This window comes from Asterias rubens, chromosome 3, assembly GCF_902459465.1.
Source record: "Asterias rubens chromosome 3, eAstRub1.3, whole genome shotgun sequence".
Taxonomy (NCBI): domain Eukaryota; kingdom Metazoa; phylum Echinodermata; class Asteroidea; order Forcipulatida; family Asteriidae; genus Asterias; species Asterias rubens.
Window position 1 is genome coordinate 12265274 of NC_047064.1, and position 22231 is coordinate 12287504.

Genomic DNA, 22231 nt, shown 5'->3' on the forward strand with positions numbered 1-22231 from the left:
TTACATCTGTTTTTAAAGGAAAGAAAAATAATTGGTACCCCTAAAAAAAATGTAAAAAATGCTTACAGAATTACACGTGCTGCTATTGTTGAAAAGGTGACCTATAACAAAAGAGGACTTTAAGGCCCCCGGTTCAGGAAGGGTCCCCGGTTCTGGAAAGGTCCAAGTTGGAAATCGTGTTCAAAACCAATGGAATTGTTGCTAAAAAGTACAAACAAAAGAGGGATATAGTAGGTCACCCTATAGGTCTCCAATTGGGGGCTGGTCATTTCACACCCTAGCTCCAACAAAGTCGCCTCCAAACCAGCTCGTCCTGTTGGACAGGCAGAAAAATGAAACATCCATTTAAAATTTTCATGATCGTTAAATTTGAGACAACGATAATTGGTGAAAATAAATACATTCATATCTAAAGGAAACGTTATTAAATTTTGCACAAAAATCGATTTTAAAATAGCTTTAATGAAGCTAAAAGCGATGACAAGCATATAACAAATTCAACAAACAACAAAATACTGATAGGCAGGAAATCCCCCCCCCCATATAAATTATATTATAAATTAATTGTTTTTACCCCAAAACGTTTGGTAATGTTCCCAAAAAGATATGCTTTCTTTAAGTCAGTTGCCACGTAGCATTTGGAGATTTAAAAATTATCTGTACAAAAGATGTACATGTTAACACATGTATAATGTGATATTTTATTTAAAAAAATAAATAACAGAAACATGAAGTCTTTTCTAGATGGAGATTTCACATTAGGCCTACATGTACCTCATTAGGGCAATACAAAGTTCACCATTTATATTAGCTCTGTTTTAAGACCTCTCTGACCATGAAAACGTCCCACTTCAAATGATAAAACTTATAACAATTAAGAAATTCATATTATCTCCTTTGAATTCATACAATATCTCGATTTATGATTTGGGCCTTAGGAAGAATTCCATACCCCACTCCTGTCACCTCTGCATAGAAAATAAAAATCAGCCTCGCAGAATCATTTGCAGTAATTTTACTTGCAGTCTCCTTCGATAACATGAAATGCTGTAACAGTCTGAGAGCCGGTGGGGGACCAAACAAGCGGGAGAAAATAAAAAAAAGCCCAAGTTATCGCTACACGAGGCCCAAGTTATCACTGCGGCAGCGCAGCATGGCTCAGAAAGCGCAGTGCAAGCACTAAACAGGGGCACAGTGAGTGAAAAATACACGTAGCAAGTAGCGCGATTCCGATAATGTTCACGCATTCTGTGCATTGCCGTATTTTGAGACCAAATCCTGCGGCCAAGCCGTGAATCTGTACACTGAAGACGCTGAAGTATGGAACGATCGAAATCATGTAGATGGCAATTTTTGTGGACCAGAGATCGTGTTAAAACAACGAATTCTGACAGGTAAATCTCCGCGTTTTGTCAGTGCTCAGAACATGCCTGCATCCCCCAATGGAAATCTAATATATTCTTTTTTGTAACAAAGACGCTTTTGAAATCATGTAAAACCTCACTACAAAGTAGTGGTACACTTTTCAAAACCTTTTCTACGTAGCCGCTAGAGCCTGTATGGCACCGTCTTCAATTGGGTTGATCTTCAGTTAGAAATCAACTTTGTCTTCACGGGTCAGTGTTCCCTCGTAATTCCTCGCTTCCCTGTAATTTTTACAGCTGTGTGGATCGTGCGATTACGAGCAGGTTTCGAGCGAGGGGTTTGGCTTTTCGAGGGGTTGAATTTCCCCTCGATAAAACTCGAAAAAATCTTGTTCTCGCTCGCGGCACTCGCGTGTTTTGGGGGTACTTCCTCGAGATCATCACTGTAAATCAAGGCATAGTTCGTAAATGAAATGAATCAGTATAAAGGCTGGTTTATAGATAGTCGTGCGATGGAAATCGTCGAACGCTGAGGATCGCTGGTCGCTGGCCATTTTTTGCACAGTTTATAGCCGTCGCGCGATGGGACGCAGTTTGTGTAGTGTACACATACCCGATTAATTATGTTTAAAAGAAAAACATTTTCCCTCAATTGTAATCAGCATTATGAACAACCAAAAACAAAGAATTTTAGTTCATCTGATATGAATTTTCCTTTAGACTGGACTTACTCGGTGAGGAACAAAAAGCATTGTTTCCACTTTGTTTTAACATTCAACCAATTAAATAAATAAATAAAAAACGGAAAACCCGTTGCAGACACGTTCTTTATAAAACTCATATAATTAAGTTTGCAAAAAATTCTCAATAATTTCACTGAACCAGATAAAAAAAAAAACCATTTAGTTTGCGAGTTTACCAAAGAGTTGTTTTGTAACTTGTGTTAATGAAATTTGAAATTAATTTGATGTTACCTAAATATTTTGGAAACAGCATAGTATTATTTAAAAAAAATGTTTGGGTTTCTTTTCTGTACAAAGGCAACTTCAATGGGTGAGCGTTATATTGTAAATCAACACTTCTGTTAGTTTTTTCTCAACCATGTTTGTTTGAAGTTAGAGCTGTAAAAAACATGGAAGACATTAATCATTCGGTTTAAATATCATTCCTACACTTTAAATCAGCGGTGCAGCCAAGGGGAGGGGGTGGGGAGTGGCTACCCCAAACAAATGAAACATACATCCCCCCCTCTGAAAAAAAAGGGAAAGTGCATGCAGTCACAAAATGCCATAAGAACCCCCCCCCCCCGCAGCATACTCCTTCCAGAATAAAAGCATGAGCCCCTGCCCCCCCCCCCCGAACTAACAAAGCAACCCCAAGTTAAAGCATGCCAACCCCAAGCCCTCCCCATGAAAAGTCCTAGCCACACCTCTTTTCCGAATCACTTTGTATCAATATTTGTGTAAAAAAGATACCAGCCTTGTTTAAATGCTGAGTAGGCTTTCCCTTTGACAACTAGCTGAATAGATGTACATGTAGATGCTGATTAGATGCCACAAAAATCAATAAAGTGTCCAGAATTTAACTAGTTTGAACTTTGTAAAAAGGTGAACTCAATAATAGAAAAGAAACAGACTACTGTTTTTGACTTTTTTATGTATTTATTTAAAATCAACGCTAATGAAATAACATTATTTCAAATTAACTTTATGAACACAGGTACAATTTATTTATTAAACATAGCGAGCAAGGGAGTAGTCAATATATATCAGAAGAGGGCAACGAGAAAAGCTATAATTTTGCATAAAATGCAGTGGCAAATTTATCAATTTTTAAAGATTATATTTTAAATTATGTTTTTTTTATAGACTTAGAAAAGCAAGTGCATACATCATCAGGAATGACTTGAGTAGCCTTGACGTCTGTAATAAGTACAATGCAAAAGGAAATTTAAATCGATGGGCTATCTTTGTTAAAGTAGTTTTTAAAGTGAAGGATTTCATCGAAGCTTTCCTTCAACGTTATCATCAATGATGTATCAGATGTCTGTGTCAAAGGATGTCCTTCTTGTGTCCATGTGTTTTTTATCACAGATGCTGCAAGTGTGGCAAACTTTATAAAGTAAGATTCGGCCGAATATCAATGAAATCAGAACATTTAAAGAAATACCATTTTAAGTGCTCAATCGACATAGGAGTGCTCGGGAACGGGGAGTCTGGCGCTCACCAGAACCCCACGGTAGAAGTAGTGAACATCAAAAATATGTTCTGCTGTAATATTGTTCTTAAAATATTCAAACAACAGGAAAATTACAACAAATATTTGAATAAATCAAACTTGATTCCTATCGAGAAGCACACATTGATTTAAACACACCTTGGCAACGCATCGGCAATTAAATTGTCTTTGCCCTTGATATGGTGAATGTCAACATCAAATTCTTGGAGCGCAAGACTCCATCTTAACAACCTCTGACTTGTGTTTCTCATGTTCTGAACAAACACAAGTGGGTTATGATCTGTGTACACTACAATAGGCCATGCTGCTGCTTCAAGATAGACCTTAAAGTGTTGTAATGCAAGAAGTAGAGCCAATGCCTCTTTTTCGACTGTGGAATAATTCTGTTGGTGACAGTTAAGTTTCTTCGGAAAGTAACAAACAGGGTGATCCACATTTTGGTCATCTTCTTGCAATAACACTGATCCTACTCCTACATCACTAGCATCAGTTGCAAGTAAATGGTCTAATGAAGTCAGGAGCAGCGAGAACTGGTGCGCTTGTAAGCATGGCAGTTCATTTCTCAGTCCAAGTGAAGTTAGCGCTTTTTTTAAGCAGATTGGTGAGCAGGGCAACCACATCAGAAAAATTTCGACAAAACTTGCGGTAGTAACCCGCCATGCCCAAAAATCACATCAGTTCTTTCTTTGTTATTGGCTGAGGGAAATTTGCTATCGAATCGATTTTCACACTCACTGGTGAAACTTCCCCCTGACCAATTACATGACCAAGAAATATGACTTTGGCCTTGCCAATTTGACTCTTTGACAGATTAACAGTGAGTTTAGCCTCAGTTAGTCTATTGTACAACGCATCGGTACTGTCTAAGTGTTCTTGCCAAGATTCAAATGGTATTAAACGGTTCATCATACGTTGGAATGTTGCCGGGGCATTTTTCATGCCAAGTGGAAGTACTTTATACTGATACAATCCTTGTGGAGTAACAAAGGCTGATATTTCTCTAAACTATGGAGTAAGTGGAACTTGCCAGTAACCTTTCAATAGATTGTATGTACTTAGCCCTGGCGGCCTTACACTTTCGTTTTGTACTACAGTGACGTCCTGGACATTAGCAGGCCTTCATTTTAATAAATACAAGGAGAGCTGCAAATCGCTCTCCTTAAATCTCCAAAGTGAATTAAGGAGAGTGATTTGCTCTCATTAACAAAAATCAAGTTTGAGCTGCAAAGGGCTTTCCTTCAATCAGGGTAGTGAATTTAAGGAAAACGATTTACTTTTCGCTAACAAAACCCAAGTTTAATAAACACATACTCATACAAACCAACCTGCTACAGGTTTTAGATTTTTTTTCTTTGTAAAGAAGTGGCAAAGTAGATAAAAGAATGAGTTTGTTTAAAACTAATTTGATTTGATATTTGTTGTTGCTTTGACATTGATAAAGGTTTTGCTGTCTACTTTATTGTGTCTTATTTATGTTTGGAGAAATCAAAAAGATGAGTCATCTGAAGTGTCATCAGGGTTAGAAGTAGTTGCTTCAGCACCATCACTGGTCTCACGTTCATCTGATTCAGACCAAGATTTGCCATTCACATCTTCATCGTCAGGCTCAGACCCACCGCTGTCACTATCTGTATCAGAGCTGCTACATGAATCGATGTCTGAGATTTGCAGGTTGTCTTCTGAGAGCTTTATCTTCTTTGGACCAACCTCTACACCATCATCAGGAACTAGTTTGCGCCTCTTCAACATAAATAATTTGAGAGCATCTTCCAGGATGTCGTCACCTCCCAGACAAGATGATTGGCCTTAATTAGAAGAAGATCCTCCATTGTGTTGTGGTTGAGGGAGAGCCTTCGATCAGACAGCATTGATGTCAGGATGCTAAAACCACACTCAACAGTGCTGTTGCTCACTCCGATGGCCATGGCTACCTCAACAAGTAGGCACATGTTCGGCATGTCATTTCTCCTGTACTTGATAATCTGACCCCACATATCCTTGGTCTTCGTACCTCTGTAGAATGTCTTGTGCAAAACTTTCAACAACTGCCACTCTCGCTTAATCTTATTTGACTGGAAGCCAACAGCAGCCAGTGAAGTTGAGAAGTGAGCAGCAACAGCTTCCATTGCTTCCACCTCAGCGGTCACATCATCCTCTCTCCAATTAGCTAGATTCAGCCAAGACACATGCTTGTAAACGCTCTCGTTGTTGAATGAGCTGAATCGGTCATCAAGTCGCTTCATCAACAAAGGAATGCACTTCTGACAGACTTTCGCTGACATCATTTGCACCATGGCGAAGATTACGTTGGGCCATTTTCTCCAAAGAGACTGTTGAGTATTGCCGATTTTCTGCACTTCTTCTCATGTGTCCTTCTTTTGGAAGATCCCGGCTAATTTGACTGCTGTTTGGGTCATAAGTATATCCAGCTTTCTGGATCAGGGAGGCAGAACTTTCATCTTCAAGTAGGCCCTGCAAGCTGATCTTTGTCACCTCAACTGCAGGGAGAACTTCAAAAGCGTGGATATCCCCTCTCTCAAACTTCAGGGACAGAGCTGAGATGATGTCGAGAATCTCGAAGAAGAGATAGCTGGTGGCAAGGAAATCAGGTCGTCTCAGCTTCTTCAGAATACCTCTTAGTTTGGCATTCAGGTTAGAGTGAGTGCTGTGCATGATGGAGTTCTCAATAGCCAGAGCAAGTGGGATCCAGTTGTTGAGAAGGATGCGCAGACCATTTCTCTGGTGGCCCACAAAACGCGTGCCGTGAACCTTTGGAAACTTGTACACTTGACATTCCAGTGCTTTTCCGGTAGCTTCAAAGTGCCTCTTGAATTTTCCGGATCTTTTCATCAGGTAGTAGATGGTAACCATCAGCTCTTTCACCTCAACAAGGGCATCCTCATTCATAAGGGCGTCTTTTACTGCCAGCTCCAGTCGGTGTGAGATGCAGTGAATCATAACAAGCCAGGGGCGGCCATCTTTCTGTAGTCTAACCAAAAGACCATTGTAAACTCCGGTATTGACAGATGCTCCATCTGCAGTAGCCGACACCAAAGCTTTTGTGTATTTGTCAGCAGGGAGCTTTACCTTCTCCGTCAGTGCATGTTTGATAGATTTGTGAAGATTTTCTGCAGTCGCATCTCCATAACTGTCTACGTTCTCTAGAGCAGCTACAAAGAATTTTGGATGCCCATCTTTCACGACCCGAACCATCACAAGCTCTTTCTCGTTTCCAGTTTTTCTAGTCTGAGATCCATCACTCAGCACAGAAAATGCAGGGGCTGAACACAATATGGATGTTAACTTAGATCGGATGACATCTGCGATTACATGAACAAATTCTTTCGCTCTGTTGCTGCAATTTTGTTTTTAATTGTCTGGTTACTCCGCTGTTAATGCTCCCATACATTGGAAAAAATAAAAATAAGTGAAAACATGGCAGAGAATAAGATTGTCTTAACTGTCACAGTAATTATCTTTTAGAAGTTTTTATATTGCTCTGCAAGTTGCAATAATATAATTGAAACCTATGCTAAAATAAGTAGCAGTGGATGATGCCCCTTTCTTTTTAGTTTTGAACAATTATTATTCAAGCCTCCAAACTTAGATATATTTTTGTGACACACGTTCCCTATGTGATAATAGTGTGTTTACTTAATTTAATCTTAGCTTCAATATTATTTTTTCAATTCCAGTAAAAGAAGCTATTCAATTGATCAATTGATCCCTTTTCAAAATCATAGGAACACGCGTTTAAGATAACAGAAAAACAAAACATTTGTGATCGCAGTCCTTCAGTTATTGTATCGCGTTTCTTTGGGGCCACGACCGCTACTGACTGCCCTGGCCAGGCTCACATACAGCGCTGACCACCTCCCATCACTACTGTGGTCCTTTCTCTATGAGCGGTAATGACAGCACGAGCAGCGCAGCGAAGGGCGGCACGGTATGTACATGTACATGTACGAACATGCACAGTGCAAACATTATCCATATGCATGAGCTACAATACAATGTGTGGTTGTGATTGGTCTGGAATTGTTTCCTAAATATTTGCATACAAAGGCCATCCAGCGAGCTACACCATTCTGCACGTGGGAAAATACTAATGTCAGCGACCTTTTACACGGGGTATCATCCATATGCATCATTACACGATATGTGGCTTGTGATGGACCCTTCCCATGAAATATGTTAATCATACTCACGCATGCGTACAAAACAGCGCGATGTTCCCTCATTTTGCCAACCAAAACGTTAGTGCGCACGCGCTATGTGCAATTTACATATTTCATGGGAAGGGTCTATTGGTCTGGCGTAGTTGAGCGACAGTGGGCGCCAAGAGTGAAGGACGCTGGCAGCAGTTCAGAGCATGTTCGAGGGCGGGACTTGAATTCGAGCCAAAAGTGTTGTAATTTTGGGACGCACGTGTGTTTTAAGTCTACGGCAAATGTTTCTGTTTACCCTTCTTTCCTCCATGATGTATCTAAACGTTACCCAGTTTCTTTGCTCTATGGTTTACCATGTAGTTTAGTGGCGAGTCGAAACATGGGCAAATTGAATTTGGCACTTCTTAACAATTATTTAAAGAAAATAATAATTTGTCATATTATACTTGATCAAAATTATTTAATTATAAAACAATACTTCTAGGTCTATCCAAAACTCACCTTTGATGACAGATGTCGTGTGGCGGTGTACTTGGTGACAAATGCAGACCCGATTACGTACGCCTCGATGTCTTTTTGGGCTTGCCCCCGAATTCTTGTATTATTGATGAAGGTCCGACAAACCTTACACCAAATTTTGGTTACCATGATGCGGTCATTTATTGGTTTCGTCTCGTAACCATAGCTATTCAAATTCCACCTCAAAAACGTTGATAGCTGAACACTTGACATTTTAATGGCATTTATAAAACAAAACGTGCATGCTCTACAATACCAATAATAAGAACAAGCAGCCCGGCCGCGAGCTATGAACTTACTTACAAAATTCCTAACCAATCACAGGCGTGTATTTGTGGTGCCCGTGAATATTTATTACCAATCGTCCACCAGCTAGAATACTATAGGCCCCGCCCAGATACGTTTGTGTGCGACCAGCTGGCCGGGGACCGGAATCATCAAACACGCCGCATGAACGCACAACTCACACACTTTGATACAAAACGTTTGCCTCTGCCAAGTTCAACAATCGCGGGTTTAAAACACAAAACAAAAAACTTCCGCTCATTAAATTTTGCCATTGCCAACTCTGAAGCGGCTTGTTTCGATCACCAGTTTCAGGTTTTGGGTTTTGATTAAAAAATGCTCTTGTTAAATTTGTAAGGAGCGCTTTTTTTTGCTCTCCTTGGAAAACATTAAGGAGCGCGGAGGAGCGCGAGTGCGATCGCGCTCCTTAAAAATTAAGGTCTGCATCAGGGTACATTTCTGGGGCGGAAAATTTTCACAGCTTCATAACTCAAATCTTACCTGCAAGAAAGCACCAATTTCAACAGATTCACATTCCATGGCAGCATATGTTTTTCTGTGGTGGGTTTTGATTGTCATAAATTCTTGACAAATCCGTAATTTTCATGAAATAATGCAGCTCCCAACGTTAAGGAATTCCCATTTTTGTTCGTACTCTCACAGTCTGCCGTGTGTACGCAAGACGCTCGACGCGCAAATTGCACGCGAATGTATACGCGTACGCACGACAACAGACAACACTGTGAGAAAATTATCGAAACGGGAATTTTTTAATGTTGGAAGCTGCATTGTTTCACGAAAATGACGGATTTGTGAGGAATATATGAGGACCAAAACCCACCGCAGAAAAATGTATGCCGCCATGGAATGTGAATCTGTTGAAATTAGTGGTTTGTTGCAGGTAAGATTTAAGTTATGAAGCTGTGAAATTTTTTCCGCCCCAGAAACGGGCCTCAATAGTTAGGACTCTGTTCCTGTGTACTGAGAAAGAGTCCTATATAGGACTAGTATGTACTAACAAACTTAGCTTTTCCAAGCCTATCGATACAGTCTTCTATTCTAGGAAGTGGGTAAGTATCAGACTTAGTTACAGAGTTGACTTTTCTAAAGTCTGTACAAGGGATGTATCAGTATAAAGTACTTCCATTTGGCATGAAAAATAGACCCCTTGGGGATTGGAGATTAATTTTGAAAAACCGTGACCTCAAATTGACCTCTACTTCCTGGTCAACTGAAAGTGGAAGTACCACATGTACATGTATACAACCGATTTTCAAACCTTTTTTCAGTTTTAGACTCCTTGGGCATCAAAAATAAACTTTGCAAAACCGTGACCAAAAGTTGACCTCTACTTCCGGGTGAACCAGAAGTGGGACCATATCCCAAGAACTACATAACCAATTTTCAATTTTTTTTTTTCAGTTATAGACTTCTTGGGCATTTAAGATTAGTTTGAAACAACTTTGACCCCATGTTGACCTGTACTTCCGGGTCAACCAGAAGTGGGACCATATCTCAAAAAGTACACAGCCAATGTTCAAACTTTTTTCAGTTATAGACCCTTAGGCATTAAATATTAACTTTGGAAGCCGTGACCCCATGTTGACCTCTTCTTCTGGGTCAACCGGAAGTGGGACCATATCTCAAGATCTACACAACTGATTTTTAAACTTTTTCAGCTATAGACTTTTGGGCATTGCAGATTAGCCTTTAGTAGCTGTGACCCCATGTTGACCTTTACTTACTGGTCAACTGGAAGTTGGACCATATCAAGAACTACACAACATTTTAAAAACTTGTTTTCAGTTATAGATTCCTTGGGCAATGAAGCACATATTCCCAAGCCAAACAACACGGAACAGCTTTGTGTATGTTCACAAACACTTATTGTCTAGTTATCTTTATTGCAGTACGCACAATTCTTTAAAGAGATTAAAGAAATAGTTTTGTTTTTCTTAATTAAGAATGAGTCCCTACCAGCTTCAGACAGACAGAAGGAGCACACAAAGAAACAACCTACTGGTCCATTTGACAGACAACATCTGGTAGAATTCCTTGAGAAAAAAGCGAAGGAGGAAAAAGACTGGGATGATAAAGTTCCCTATAAAGCTGGGGAAAAAAGAGGTGAGTTAATGTTCCATTTGCATTGAGCAAGAAACTATTAAGTACTTGTTAAAAAAAAGTTAGAGGAAAAAGAAGTAGGCCTACTCTTTGTGTTTGCTTATAAAATTATAGTCTTCGTTTTGAAAGGGAGTCAGCAATATTAACAGAAACATTGGCAGAAACATTTTGTAAAGGCACGGGACAAGGAGGGTTATCGTCTCCTTGCATTATTAATCTGTTTTATAGAGATCTCGTTTCTGGTCAAAGTGCCATGGAATGTGGTATCGTTATTGCCCACACCTTAAATGTTTTCTGCTATGCTGATGATTTGTTGCTTTCTAGTTTAATTGTCACTGGTCTCCAAAAGCTTATTGATTATATGCAAATGAATATATTACGTCACATGGTCTGCGTTTCAACCAAAGTAAAATGAGGTGTACTCTCTTAAATGGTAAGAACACTTTATCATCGGATCCCTTTTGGGTTTTGAATGAAAGTAAACTCAATATCACTGACTCCATTACCTACTTGGGTGTTGTTAAATGTCAAATGATCTGAAACCTGATTTGCGTTGTGATGTATTGGCATGTGTAGGAATGGCAGTTCAACCTGTGTTAAAACTCAAGTTTGGAACACAGCTCTGACCCCTGTTTTATTACGGATGTCAGTGTGTTAATTTCAATGCCACATCTTTCCAAAATCTTGAAAAAAACACAGGGTAAGCTTGTTAAATCTGCCATGGGTCTTCATACATGTACATCCATAGTACTGTAAAACTACACCTCTTTTACATGGTTTGAATTTATGTAAGATCAATGATATTTTGTCGACATTTCAACTTGATCTAGTTTGTCAGATTTGTAACAACACTTCCACGGCTAGGTCTTTTTATGCTCACCTTTTAAATTACGAGGCCAGCAATGATTTTGCTTATTGTAAAAAGACATTAATTGATAGAGTTAAAAGCAGTTTTAGCTTGCACAAAGATTTTCCGCTGCTTAATTGCATTATTAATCCTTCTTGCAGGCGGAAATTTAACTCTGTCCTTAATTACACTGGACACTAATTGGTAATTGTCAAAGACTGGTCTTCACAGAGGTCGTTCAGACACAGTACTTAAGCCAGTTTAACTCGTGGTTCAACCCGATCGAGTTCAACTCTGTGTGTCTGAACGGTTCTAAAGTTAGACCTAAACGAGTTCAACCCACTAAAGATAAACTGTCCAGGGAGGGGGTTTATCTTTAGACCGTTTCGGGTTTATCTGGGGACAGAATAAAAAAGACCACATCTGGTTTAACTCACAACAGATGACCCATTGACCTCCGTAATCATTATGCAAACACACGGTGACCAATGAACATGACGATAAACAGGATGTTAGAGTAAGGGACAGCGTAAAAAAAATAATTTTATCGGCGGGCCGCAGCCCGCCTTGAAGCGCCGAGGGTCGGCGAACCGCGGCCTGTCAAGTCTAGGCTCAGTGCGGCACATAGAGTATCATCCATAACAATGGACCATGATCATTGTCCTATTTTCTAAAGATTGCGGCCGGCTGCAGCGCGCTGCTCACCATGCAGTGGATTAAAAAAAGCAATTGTATCGTTGCAACTACAAAGTCAACGAACAGACAGATCTGTGTACATTTTTTTCTGTGGGTACGGGAGGTAGGCTACTGCCCACGGTCGGTCATTGGTGAAGGAAAACCCGCATTATTTATTTAACTGAATGAGAAATTATGAATTGTTTGAATGAAAATCTACCTCTTAATTATATAAACATATATCCAGCTCGAAGGTCCGTTATATTTGGTCGAATCCTCCCACATCCACATTTTGCATGATGTTTTTTCCCTGTGTTTTCGCTGGTATTTCCACGTCTTCGTGGTCATTATTTTCATTATCTTCTTCATGCAAGTTTTTTCATCTGTGGGCTGGGTTGGAACTCGGAACTTCCGCCCAGCACCTTTTAGAGCAAAAACATTGTGCCCCCAGCACAGATTTCTCCCCAGATATAGATCAAAATATTGTCCACTGTGCCTTATGTGTCTGCTAAGATAAAGGCATTGACCTTGGGGACACATAATGCTGATGATAAGGAGTCTGAGTGGCCAATAATTTGAGCAGCGGGGGACAAAGCCAAAATGTTGTACTTTTTATTTCTCTGTCCCAGGTTTATTTCCCCGTCCCAGGTTTATTTCCCCATTCCCGTTTGTTGTTTCTCTCTTGTTCCCGTAATAATTATTTCACCGTCCTGGGTTGTTTCCCCCGGTGTTTTCTATGTCCCTTAATATTTTCCTGTCCCAGGTTTATTACCATGTCCGGGGTTGTTTTCCCGTCCAAAGTTTATTTCCCATTCTGCAGGCTTATTTCCCCATCCCAGGTGTTTCTCTGTCCCTCTGTAATAATTATTTCGCTATCATGGGTTATTTCCAGGTTTTTTTCTCTGTTTCCCATCCCAGGTTTATTCCCCGTCCCGTCCCGTCCCAGGTTTATTCCCGTCCAAGGTTTATTCCCCGTCCTAGGTTTATTTTCCCTTCCTGGGTTTGTTTTCTCCCTAAGCATTTCCCCGTCCCAGGTTTATTCCCCTTCCCGGTTTTTTCTCCCTTAGCATTTCCCCGTCCCGGTTTATTTCCCCGTCCCAGGTTTATTCCCCATCCCAGGTTTATTTCCCTGTCCCAGGTTTATTCCCCAACCCAGGTTTATTCCCCAACCCTGGTTTATTTCCCATCCCAGGTTTATTCCCCTACCCAGGTTTATTCCCCATCCCAGGTTTATTCCCCTACCCAGGTTTATTCCCCATCCCAGGTTTATTCCCCTACCCAGGTTTATTCCCCATCCCAGGTTTATTTCCCTGTCCCAGGTTTATTCCCCGTCCCAGGTTTATTCTCCTACCCAGGTTTATTTCCCTGCCCAGGTTTATTTCCCTGCCCAGGTTTATTCCCCGTCCCGGGTTTATTTCCCTGCCCAGGTTTATTCCCCTACCCAGGTTTATTCCCCGTCCCAGGTTTATTCCCCAACCCAGGTTTATTCCCCATCCCAGGTTTATTCCCCTACCCAGGTTTATTCCCCTACCCAGGTTTATTCCCCTACCCAGGTTTATTCCCCGTCCCGGGTTTATTTCCCTGCCCAGGTTTATTCCCCTACCCAGGTTTATTCCCCATCCCAGGTTTATTCCCCTACCCAGGTTTATTCCCCATCCCAGGTTTATTCCCCTACCCAGGTTTATTTCCCCGTCCCAGGTTTATTCCCCTACCCAGGTTTATTTCCCCGTCCCAGGTTTATTCCCCTACCCAGGTTTATTCCCCGTCCCAGGTTTATTTCCCTGCCCAGGTTTATTTCCCCATCCCAGGTTTATTTCCCCATCCCAGGTTTATTTCCCCATCCCAGGTTTATTTCCCTGCCCAGGTTTATTTCCCTGTCCTAGGTTTATTTCCCTGTCCTAGGTTTATTCCCCATCCCAGGTTTATTCCCCTACCCAGGTTTATTCCCCATCCCAGGTTTATTTCCCCATCCCAGGTTTATTTCCCCATCCCAGGTTTATTTCCCTGTCCCAGGTTTATATCCCTGCCCAGGTTTATTTCCCTGTCCCAGGTTTATTCCCCTAACCAGGTTTATTTCCCTGTCCTAGGTTTATTTCCCTGCCCAGGTTTATTTCCCTGTCCCAGGTTTATTCCCCATCCCAGGTTTATTCCCCTAGCCAGGTTTATTCCCCATCCCAGGTTTATTTCCCTGTCCCAGGTTTATTCCCCGTCCCAGGTTTATTTCCCTGCCCAGGTTTATTTCCCAATCCCAGGTTTATTTCCCCTTCCCAGTTTTTCTCAGTCCTGTAATATTTCCCCGTCCCTTCCCCATCCCAGGTTTATTTCCTACTACCCGGTTTTTTTTCTCCCCTAATATTTCACCATCCCTTTATATTTTCCTGTCCCATGTTTATTTCCAGATCCCAATGAGCAGAGTCTCAGCAAAGTGGTCAATGTGGTGGGCAGGTGGTACAAAGCAAAAATGTCCAAGTGTTGTTATACTTTGTATCAAGTTACATCAAATGTAACATTTTGTATAAGAACCCCAGTATAGTTTCAATTGCAGCACATCTACAGGAATTTTGTGATTTTTTACCTTTGATGCAAGGAGTTGTTGGCATGGGGTCATTCTGGTGTATTTTGGGTAGATAAATATAAACAACCAGGGATGGGAAAACGAAAACTGGGAAGGGGAAAATACCCCTTGGGGTGGGGGGGGGGGTGATATTAATCGACTGAGAAAAAAAATTGGAAGAAGAAATAAAACATGGAAGGGGAAATATTAAAATAAGGGACTGGAAAATATTAATCGACTGAGAAAAAAATGGGAAGAATAAATAAACCTGGGACAGGGAAATAAACATAGACGGGGAAATATTAAGGGGCGGGGAAATTAATAAGGGAATGAAAAAAGGAAAAGAAAAATTACACCTGGGACAGGGAAATAAACATAGACGGGGAAATATTAAGGGAATGAAAAAAGGGGAAGAGGAAATAAACCTGGGCGGGGAAGTAAACATGGACGGGGAAATATTAAGGGACTGGAAAATATTAATCGACTGAGAAAAAAATGGGAAGAATAAATAAACCTGGGACAGGGAAATAAACATAGACGGGGAAATATTAAGGGGCGGGGAAATTAATAAGGGAATGAAAAAAGGAAAAGAAAAATTACACCTGGGACAGGGAAATAAACATAGACGGGGAAATATTAAGGGAATGAAAAAAGGGGAAGAGGAAATAAACCTGGGCGGGGAAGTAAACATGGACGGGGAAATATTAAGGGACTGGAAAATATTAATCGACTGAGACAAAAATGGGAAGAAGAAACTAGACATAGAATGTTTGTTTAATACAAAAACACGGTGTTCGGTTGAACGTTATGTGATGACGTAGTTCAATGTTTTTGAACCATAAAGATGACTTTTTATACAATGTGTCGTTATTTTATAGTTAAACCAGTATCACCCTTTTTAACAACTCCTTGTTTCTTCACAAACGCAATATGTTTGTGTGAGATTGGCATCAGGTTTTTTTTTGCAACTCATGGAAGCCCCTTAAAAATTTTGCTCACCCTGCTTGGGATGCTGTACACAGATTTGATAATCAACAGCGCCCTCTTTTGTTGGACAAAAGAGCGTGCTGTTGGGAATTCCCCCCCAAAAATTTGCGCCATACGATTTTTACAAATTTTAAATGCTGTTTTGTTGTTGACACCGTGGATTCCCCCACGACGGTTGGTGACGGCCTTTTGCGAGGTTTGAAGACCCACAAGGCACCCGCCCACGCCATAGGCTGTGGGGCGCTGGCCATGGTACCTGGGTACCTGGGACTCCCCCGGGATACCCCACTCACAGGGCCCCGCCCTCGTCTTCGGGTTTCACCCTTTGCTCGGGCATCCCTGTCACTCAGGTTTCCTCAGAGAGAGCCTTGGATTCGTCCCGTGAACGGGTACCGAATAAGCGGCAGAAGACCAGAAAAGACCGTCATCTTCGGTCGTCTGACGACTCCTCACCTGACGGCCATAGAAAACATCATCGGGGTAGCGAGCCGCTTACCCGAGACGAATTCCTCACGGCTTGCCAGACCTTAGCGGCCTCAATATCCGGCCGGCGCGAGGTTCAGGAATTTTCCCAGTTTGCAGGACCGTACACCCAGCCCGACCAGTCCGGTCATGGCTGGGTGCGCCAGGATCGAGGCGGCGTACCGTGCACGGTCAGCCGGCCACCGGCCTCCCCTCCCTGCGGTCACGCACGGGTGCACGTCCACAATCCCAGACGGGGATTAGCATACACCCCTCGGGATCCTTTGTATCCGATCGGGATGCAGAGCACCATGATTTGTTAGGCACAGCCCTACCTTTGGGTGAACAATCAGTGAGTGTATCCGACCCCCCCGTGTCCGGCGACTCGTCCCCGGACGGGGTTCATGTCCACTTTCTTCTTAGTTCCCAAGAAGGAGGCGGACACTTGGCGGCCGATCCTGAATTTAAAGCCCCTAAACCGATTTATCCGCCCAAAGCGCTTCCGCATGGAAACGCTGCGGGCAATCCTCGAATCAATCGATACGCCTGCATGGGGGGCGAGCTTGGACCTTCGGGACGCTTACCTCCACGTCCCCATCAGGGCCGAACACCGCAAATTTCTGTGCTTCCTCTACAACGGAACGCTATACGAATTTGTGGTACTCCCCTTTGGACTGTCAACCTCCCCTCGGGTTTTCACCCGAGTGGTACGGGTGATCGGGGCAGCACTTTGGAGATGAGGACTGCTGATTTTCCAATACCTCGACGATTGGCTGATTGTGGGCCGATCACGGGAGGCAATGGACGCGGCGCTGACACTTACTTGGCGCCTCACGTCCAGCCTGGGGTTCCTCATCAACACCGAGAAATCGCACCCGATCCCCTCTCAGGTGCCCACCTTTCTCGGTGCGGCTCTCGACCTTCAGAGGGGGCTAGCCCGCCCTTCGGCGGAACGAGTACAGAACCTACGTCGGTGCGTGGCCCTTTTCCTGGGGCTACGGTGGCGCCGGCGGTAGCCTGGCTCCAGTTACTTGGTCTCATGGCCAGCATGGTAGACCTAGTAGATTTCTGCAGGCTGAGGATGAGACCTATCCAGCTCCATCTCCTCTCCTACTTTCGGCCCAGCCGTCATTCGGTCAACCTCCCGGTGCCTACCACGCCTTGGCTGACCCCCCACCTTCAATGGTGGGTGGAGGACGCCAACCTCACACGTGGTCGAGTGTTCCGCCCGCCCCGACCGTCAGCGACCGTCGTCACCGACGCGTCTCTGTACAGCTGGGGGGCGACCCTCGACCCCCATCAGATAGCGGGGGTGTTGGGCCCGGAACACCACTCGTCCCACATCAACGTCCTGGAAATGCTGGCGGTCCGGAATGACCTCCAGCACTTCCGAGCACAGTTAGTGGGGCAGGCCGTCCTGGTGCGCTCCGACAACGCTACAGTGGTAGCGTATATCAATCACCAGGGGGGCACCCGGTCGGCCCGGCTGTGTGCACTAGCCTGGGACCTAATCCACTGGTGCATACAGCAGGGGATCGCCCTGTCGGTGGTGTACATCCCGGGGAAAGAGAATGTCACGGCTGACGCTCTCTCCCGGGGCTGGATCGTCCCGACAGAGTGGTCCCTCCACCCCTGTGTGGCCCAGTCGCTCTTCCTGCTTATCTACCGACCTCATGTAGATCTGTTCGCCTCTCGATCTACTGCGCCAGGGGTCGCGACCCCGGGGCATGGCGGATCGACGCTCTGACTATGCGATGGGAGGGGCTGTTGGCATACGCCTACCCGCCCATCTCCCTCATTCCACGGGTGCTGACAAAGATCGAGCAGGATCATTGCAAAGTTCTCTTGATCGCCCCTTTTTGGCCCCGACAGCCCTGGTTCCCTCGGCTGGTCAGGCTCCTGGTGCACAGGCCGGTGGTTCTCCCACAACGCCCGGACCTCATATACCAGCCCGGGTTCGGAGTGGTTCATCCGACTCCGAGGGACCTGCACCTGACGTGCTGGGTGCTGTCACAAGATCCCTCAGAGCAGCGGGCCTTTCGAGACGGGCTGCGGAAGTTGCCGCCCAGTCCCGAAGGGCCTCGACCCGAAGAGTTTATGACTGCCGACTACGCCATTTCTTTAAATGGTGTAGGTGGCGAGCTATTCATCCCGCCGATACTTCTGTAGAGGAAGTCTGGGATTTCCTCCTATATCTTTTTGATAGTGGACTTGCAACGGCCACGGTGAAAAATTACCGGTCAACCATTGCAGCAGTCCACGGAGGATTCGCCGACGGCTTGACGGTCTCGGATAACCGGGCGATTGGGCAGCTGACTAAGGGGATGTTTGTCACCCGTCCCCCTGTGCGCAAACTGGTCCCATCCTGGGACCTCTTTAGCGTGCTGTCATCACTAACAAAACCCCCTTTCGAATCACTGAGTGGGGCCACGTTGCTACATCTAACGGTCAAAGTGGCCTTTTTGGTGGCGGTTGCTACGTCTCGCCGAGTGGCGGCGGGGCACATCCGGTGGGAACCCGGAGGAGTCCGCCTGATCCCTACGGCGGGGTTCTCTGAATTTTGAGCGTGCCGGGGTCCTACGCCCCCTTAAGACATGCAGTAGCACCGCGTATACCCACCACCTTTTCCTCGGTGCGAGTCTATGCAAATTAGTAATTCGACTCTACCGGTAAGTAGAGTGAAGTAGACCTCCCCCCCACCCCCACAGTAGTGTGGATGGGGTCTACGAACGAATACTTACCGGTAGAGTATCCCTCCCTCCTTCCCCACATACTCAGTCCTTGGGTGCTTACATTTAGGGGCCTTGTCGAAATTCCCCAGGCATTCTTTCTGCAGTTAGTCTGCAGGATGTTGCAGACTTTTTAATCCCCTTCTAACAAAAGAGCCCCCCTAGTAAATTCCTGGAGTTTTGCTGGAGAGCTTCATTACCATATGAATCAACATGAGTCCTTTGTTATTCAACTGTGCCTCTGTGGCTGGCCGCACAGAGTCTGCGGTCGGAACAGTGTATTTAAATGAGGGGCCCTCTGACGTAAACAATGGTCTTGGTTGAACTTTCGTGTTGACAAACATACTTGCTATGCAGGCCTACCCTGCAACCATGTGGCCGACATGCAAAAGTGTCAGAACATTTTGTTGAGCCTTGTTAAAACCATGTTTTTATGATGTTGTTGTTGTTGTTGTTTTTGTTGTTGTTTATGAACTGTCGTTGATAATGGTGTTATAATTGTGTTAGTTTTTTCGTGGGAACATGATTTTAGGCTACCTGTACTGTCAATTTTAAATAGGCTTACGGGATTAAAAAGCTGCTGACCCGAAACATTTTTGTTTCGCTTCTTTATAAGTTAAAGAATGTTGCATTTTAGATTCTGCCTTCTGATCTTGAAACAGCAAGCATTATTAATTTATTATTTTTTGTTGCTCCCATCCGCCAAAAATACTATATTTTGGGGGTTTGTTTAATTTGTTCGTTCAGTGTCTTTTTATTTTACTAATGATATTAGTCTGCTGAGCTTGCACATTTAACAAAGTCACTATGGAAAAGGGTCAATTTCGGTTATTCGTTTCCTCATTTACGTGAATAAGTGTAACGACGGACAATGGAGTCGTCCACGTTGCATACAAGTAATATTATTAATATTATTTTTTGGAGGGGCAGATGTTTTTTCCTGTCGTTTTTTTTTATGACACTCAGGATAGTATGGTTATTTCAATAGTGAATTTTGTTCATTTTACAGTTAAGTTGTTAAAACAAGAAATAAATAACAACACGGTAATAAGGAGTCTCAGTCAATGATTCTGGTCAATAATGTGGCAGACCGGCTACAAAGCAAAAATGTTGAAACGTTGTTATACTTTGTATCAAGTTACAACAAAATGTAACAATTTTGTATGATAAGAACCCGAGTATTTACAATTGCGGCACATCTAAGGGAATTGTGGCGCGCCGACTTTGGACATGGAGTGGCTGGCTTGTGGTTGAATTCTGGGTTTACTTTTAGATGGTCTTGATAGATCGTTTTGGGGGATCGAACCCAAAACAGGCTTAATCCCGGTAAAACTTAACCCTGCCCAAGAAAATCTTGGTGTTAAAAAAACGAATCACCAAATTCCCCGGACTTAATTCCTAATAAAATTGTGAACCGTCACCTGGTTTGTGAGTTTTTATGACAGTGGCTGGCTAGACTTTCATAACAAAAACATTAATGTCTTCATCATAGTATTTTGACTATTTATAGGTGGCGCAAAACTCCCCACAAAAATACTCAAAAAACATCAAAACTAAATCACAGTAACATATCCGTAACTTGCTGTTCATCCAAGCCAGGGTTTACTTAATTCTGTCATTTAAAAAAGACAGAAAACGTCAAGTTGCGCCGTCGTTGATGGCATCGTTGCCGCTTCCCGCTTGCCACTATTACCCATGAGAATGCGACAGGGCTTCCCTCCCCGCCCATTGGATAACTCGACCGTTCGGACAACTCGACGGACGGTTTTTTAAACCGTCAGCAACAATCTTCTGGGCAGAATTAATAAATGTGTATTCAGTTATGTAAAGTATCAGTAAATCGTCTAATAGGGATATCCACAGGTCAAGCCATAATTTATTAGTTTTTTTACCGAAACGGAGGTCGATCGTTCAACCGTCGACTTATCTCTGGCCATCCATCGCGTTGTCTTAAAGTTGAGTTGTCTGAACCGTCGCGTTGTCTGTACGTTCGAGCTGTCTAAACCGACGAGTTATCTCAAAGTCGAGTTGTCTGAACCGTCGCGTTGCCTGTATGGTCGAGCCGTCTAAACTGACGAGTTGTCCGAATTGTCGAGTTGTCTTACTTACGACAACACGTGCGTTATCCTGTATGATTAACTCACGTGGTCGACTGTTTTGGGAAACTTTTTCGATTGGTGTTTTAATTATGTTCAAAAATGGGAACTAGAAGTAGCCGATCCTTTCTTCGTTATTCTCTTTCTGTATTATGAGAGTAGATTAAACTGTCATAAGGAATATAGATGATGTCAACTTAATCTTAAAACTTAAAGAATTTCGGCGGCGACGGCAAATGAGGAGATCAATCTGTATACGTGCAACTCCATCATCAAAGTCAACATAAACGGCCCCGCTCCCGCTGCTCTCTCGGCAGTTACGATCTTTCGATGATCTATTTTTCATCACGATGTCTGAAAAAACATCTCCGAGTTATAAAAATGTGTAGTGTGAACACATCTTGCGCTGCTCCGTGTTAGTGTGGAACTGGATTAAATTTTTAGTCTCTGGGTTAAACAATTTTTTTTAGTGTGAAAGGAATCTCCAGGTCAGTTTTAATCCGTGTAGTTGGTGAACAGGACAGCCTGGTGTCTGAAGTTGATACTTTCTATGTTTGTATTTATTTTAAACACATTAATTAATTAATGTAAAATCATAATTCATACTGTGTGCAACCGATCAAAATATCAAGGGTTATTTACCAAAATAATTATTTTTTTTACTTAATTTAAACTGACTAATCATGGTAATTTACCTGCTTCTTAGTAATTTGTGAATTTATGTTTGTAAATATGGCTGAATTGATAACAATGACATTACAACTTATAAATTAGGACACAGGTCAAAGGCAAGTTGTAAATGATATTTGAAGAGAAAAAAACACTAAACAAAATATATATATATATATAAACGAAAGACAGTGCCATTAACTATTTCCACTGGGCAAAACGTGTGTATGAAGAAACAAATTCTGGTGGTTTTAATAAAGGAGAGAACAACATTTTTTTGAAACCGACTTGATATTTAAAAAGAAACAACATGAACCAGTTATTGGACCTAGATAAACGACGTTGATATTTGCTTATCTAGCTACATGTATGCTATTTTACAGATGAGACTATTCTCCAACTTTCGAGGAAAACGCATCATTTTATAAACTGCAGTTTATTAAAATACAAAAGAGATGCAAACACTGATTTCCGGGGTGAAAAAGTAGCACATCAGTAAATGTTTGCCGCTGCATG

The 22231-nt window shown here is 42.8% G+C and overlaps 1 protein-coding gene across 1 annotated transcript in view; it reads left to right on the forward strand.

Moving 5' to 3' along the window:
• The window catches only part of LOC117287727 (tropomodulin-2-like), a 115070-nt gene that overhangs the window by 42586 nt on the left and 50253 nt on the right, over window positions 1–22231 (forward strand). Inside the window, exon 3 of the mRNA XM_033768229.1 lies at window positions 10540–10699. Within this exon, the coding sequence (XP_033624120.1) occupies window positions 10540–10699 (160 nt within the window). The remainder of the gene's footprint in view (window positions 1–10539; window positions 10700–22231) is intronic.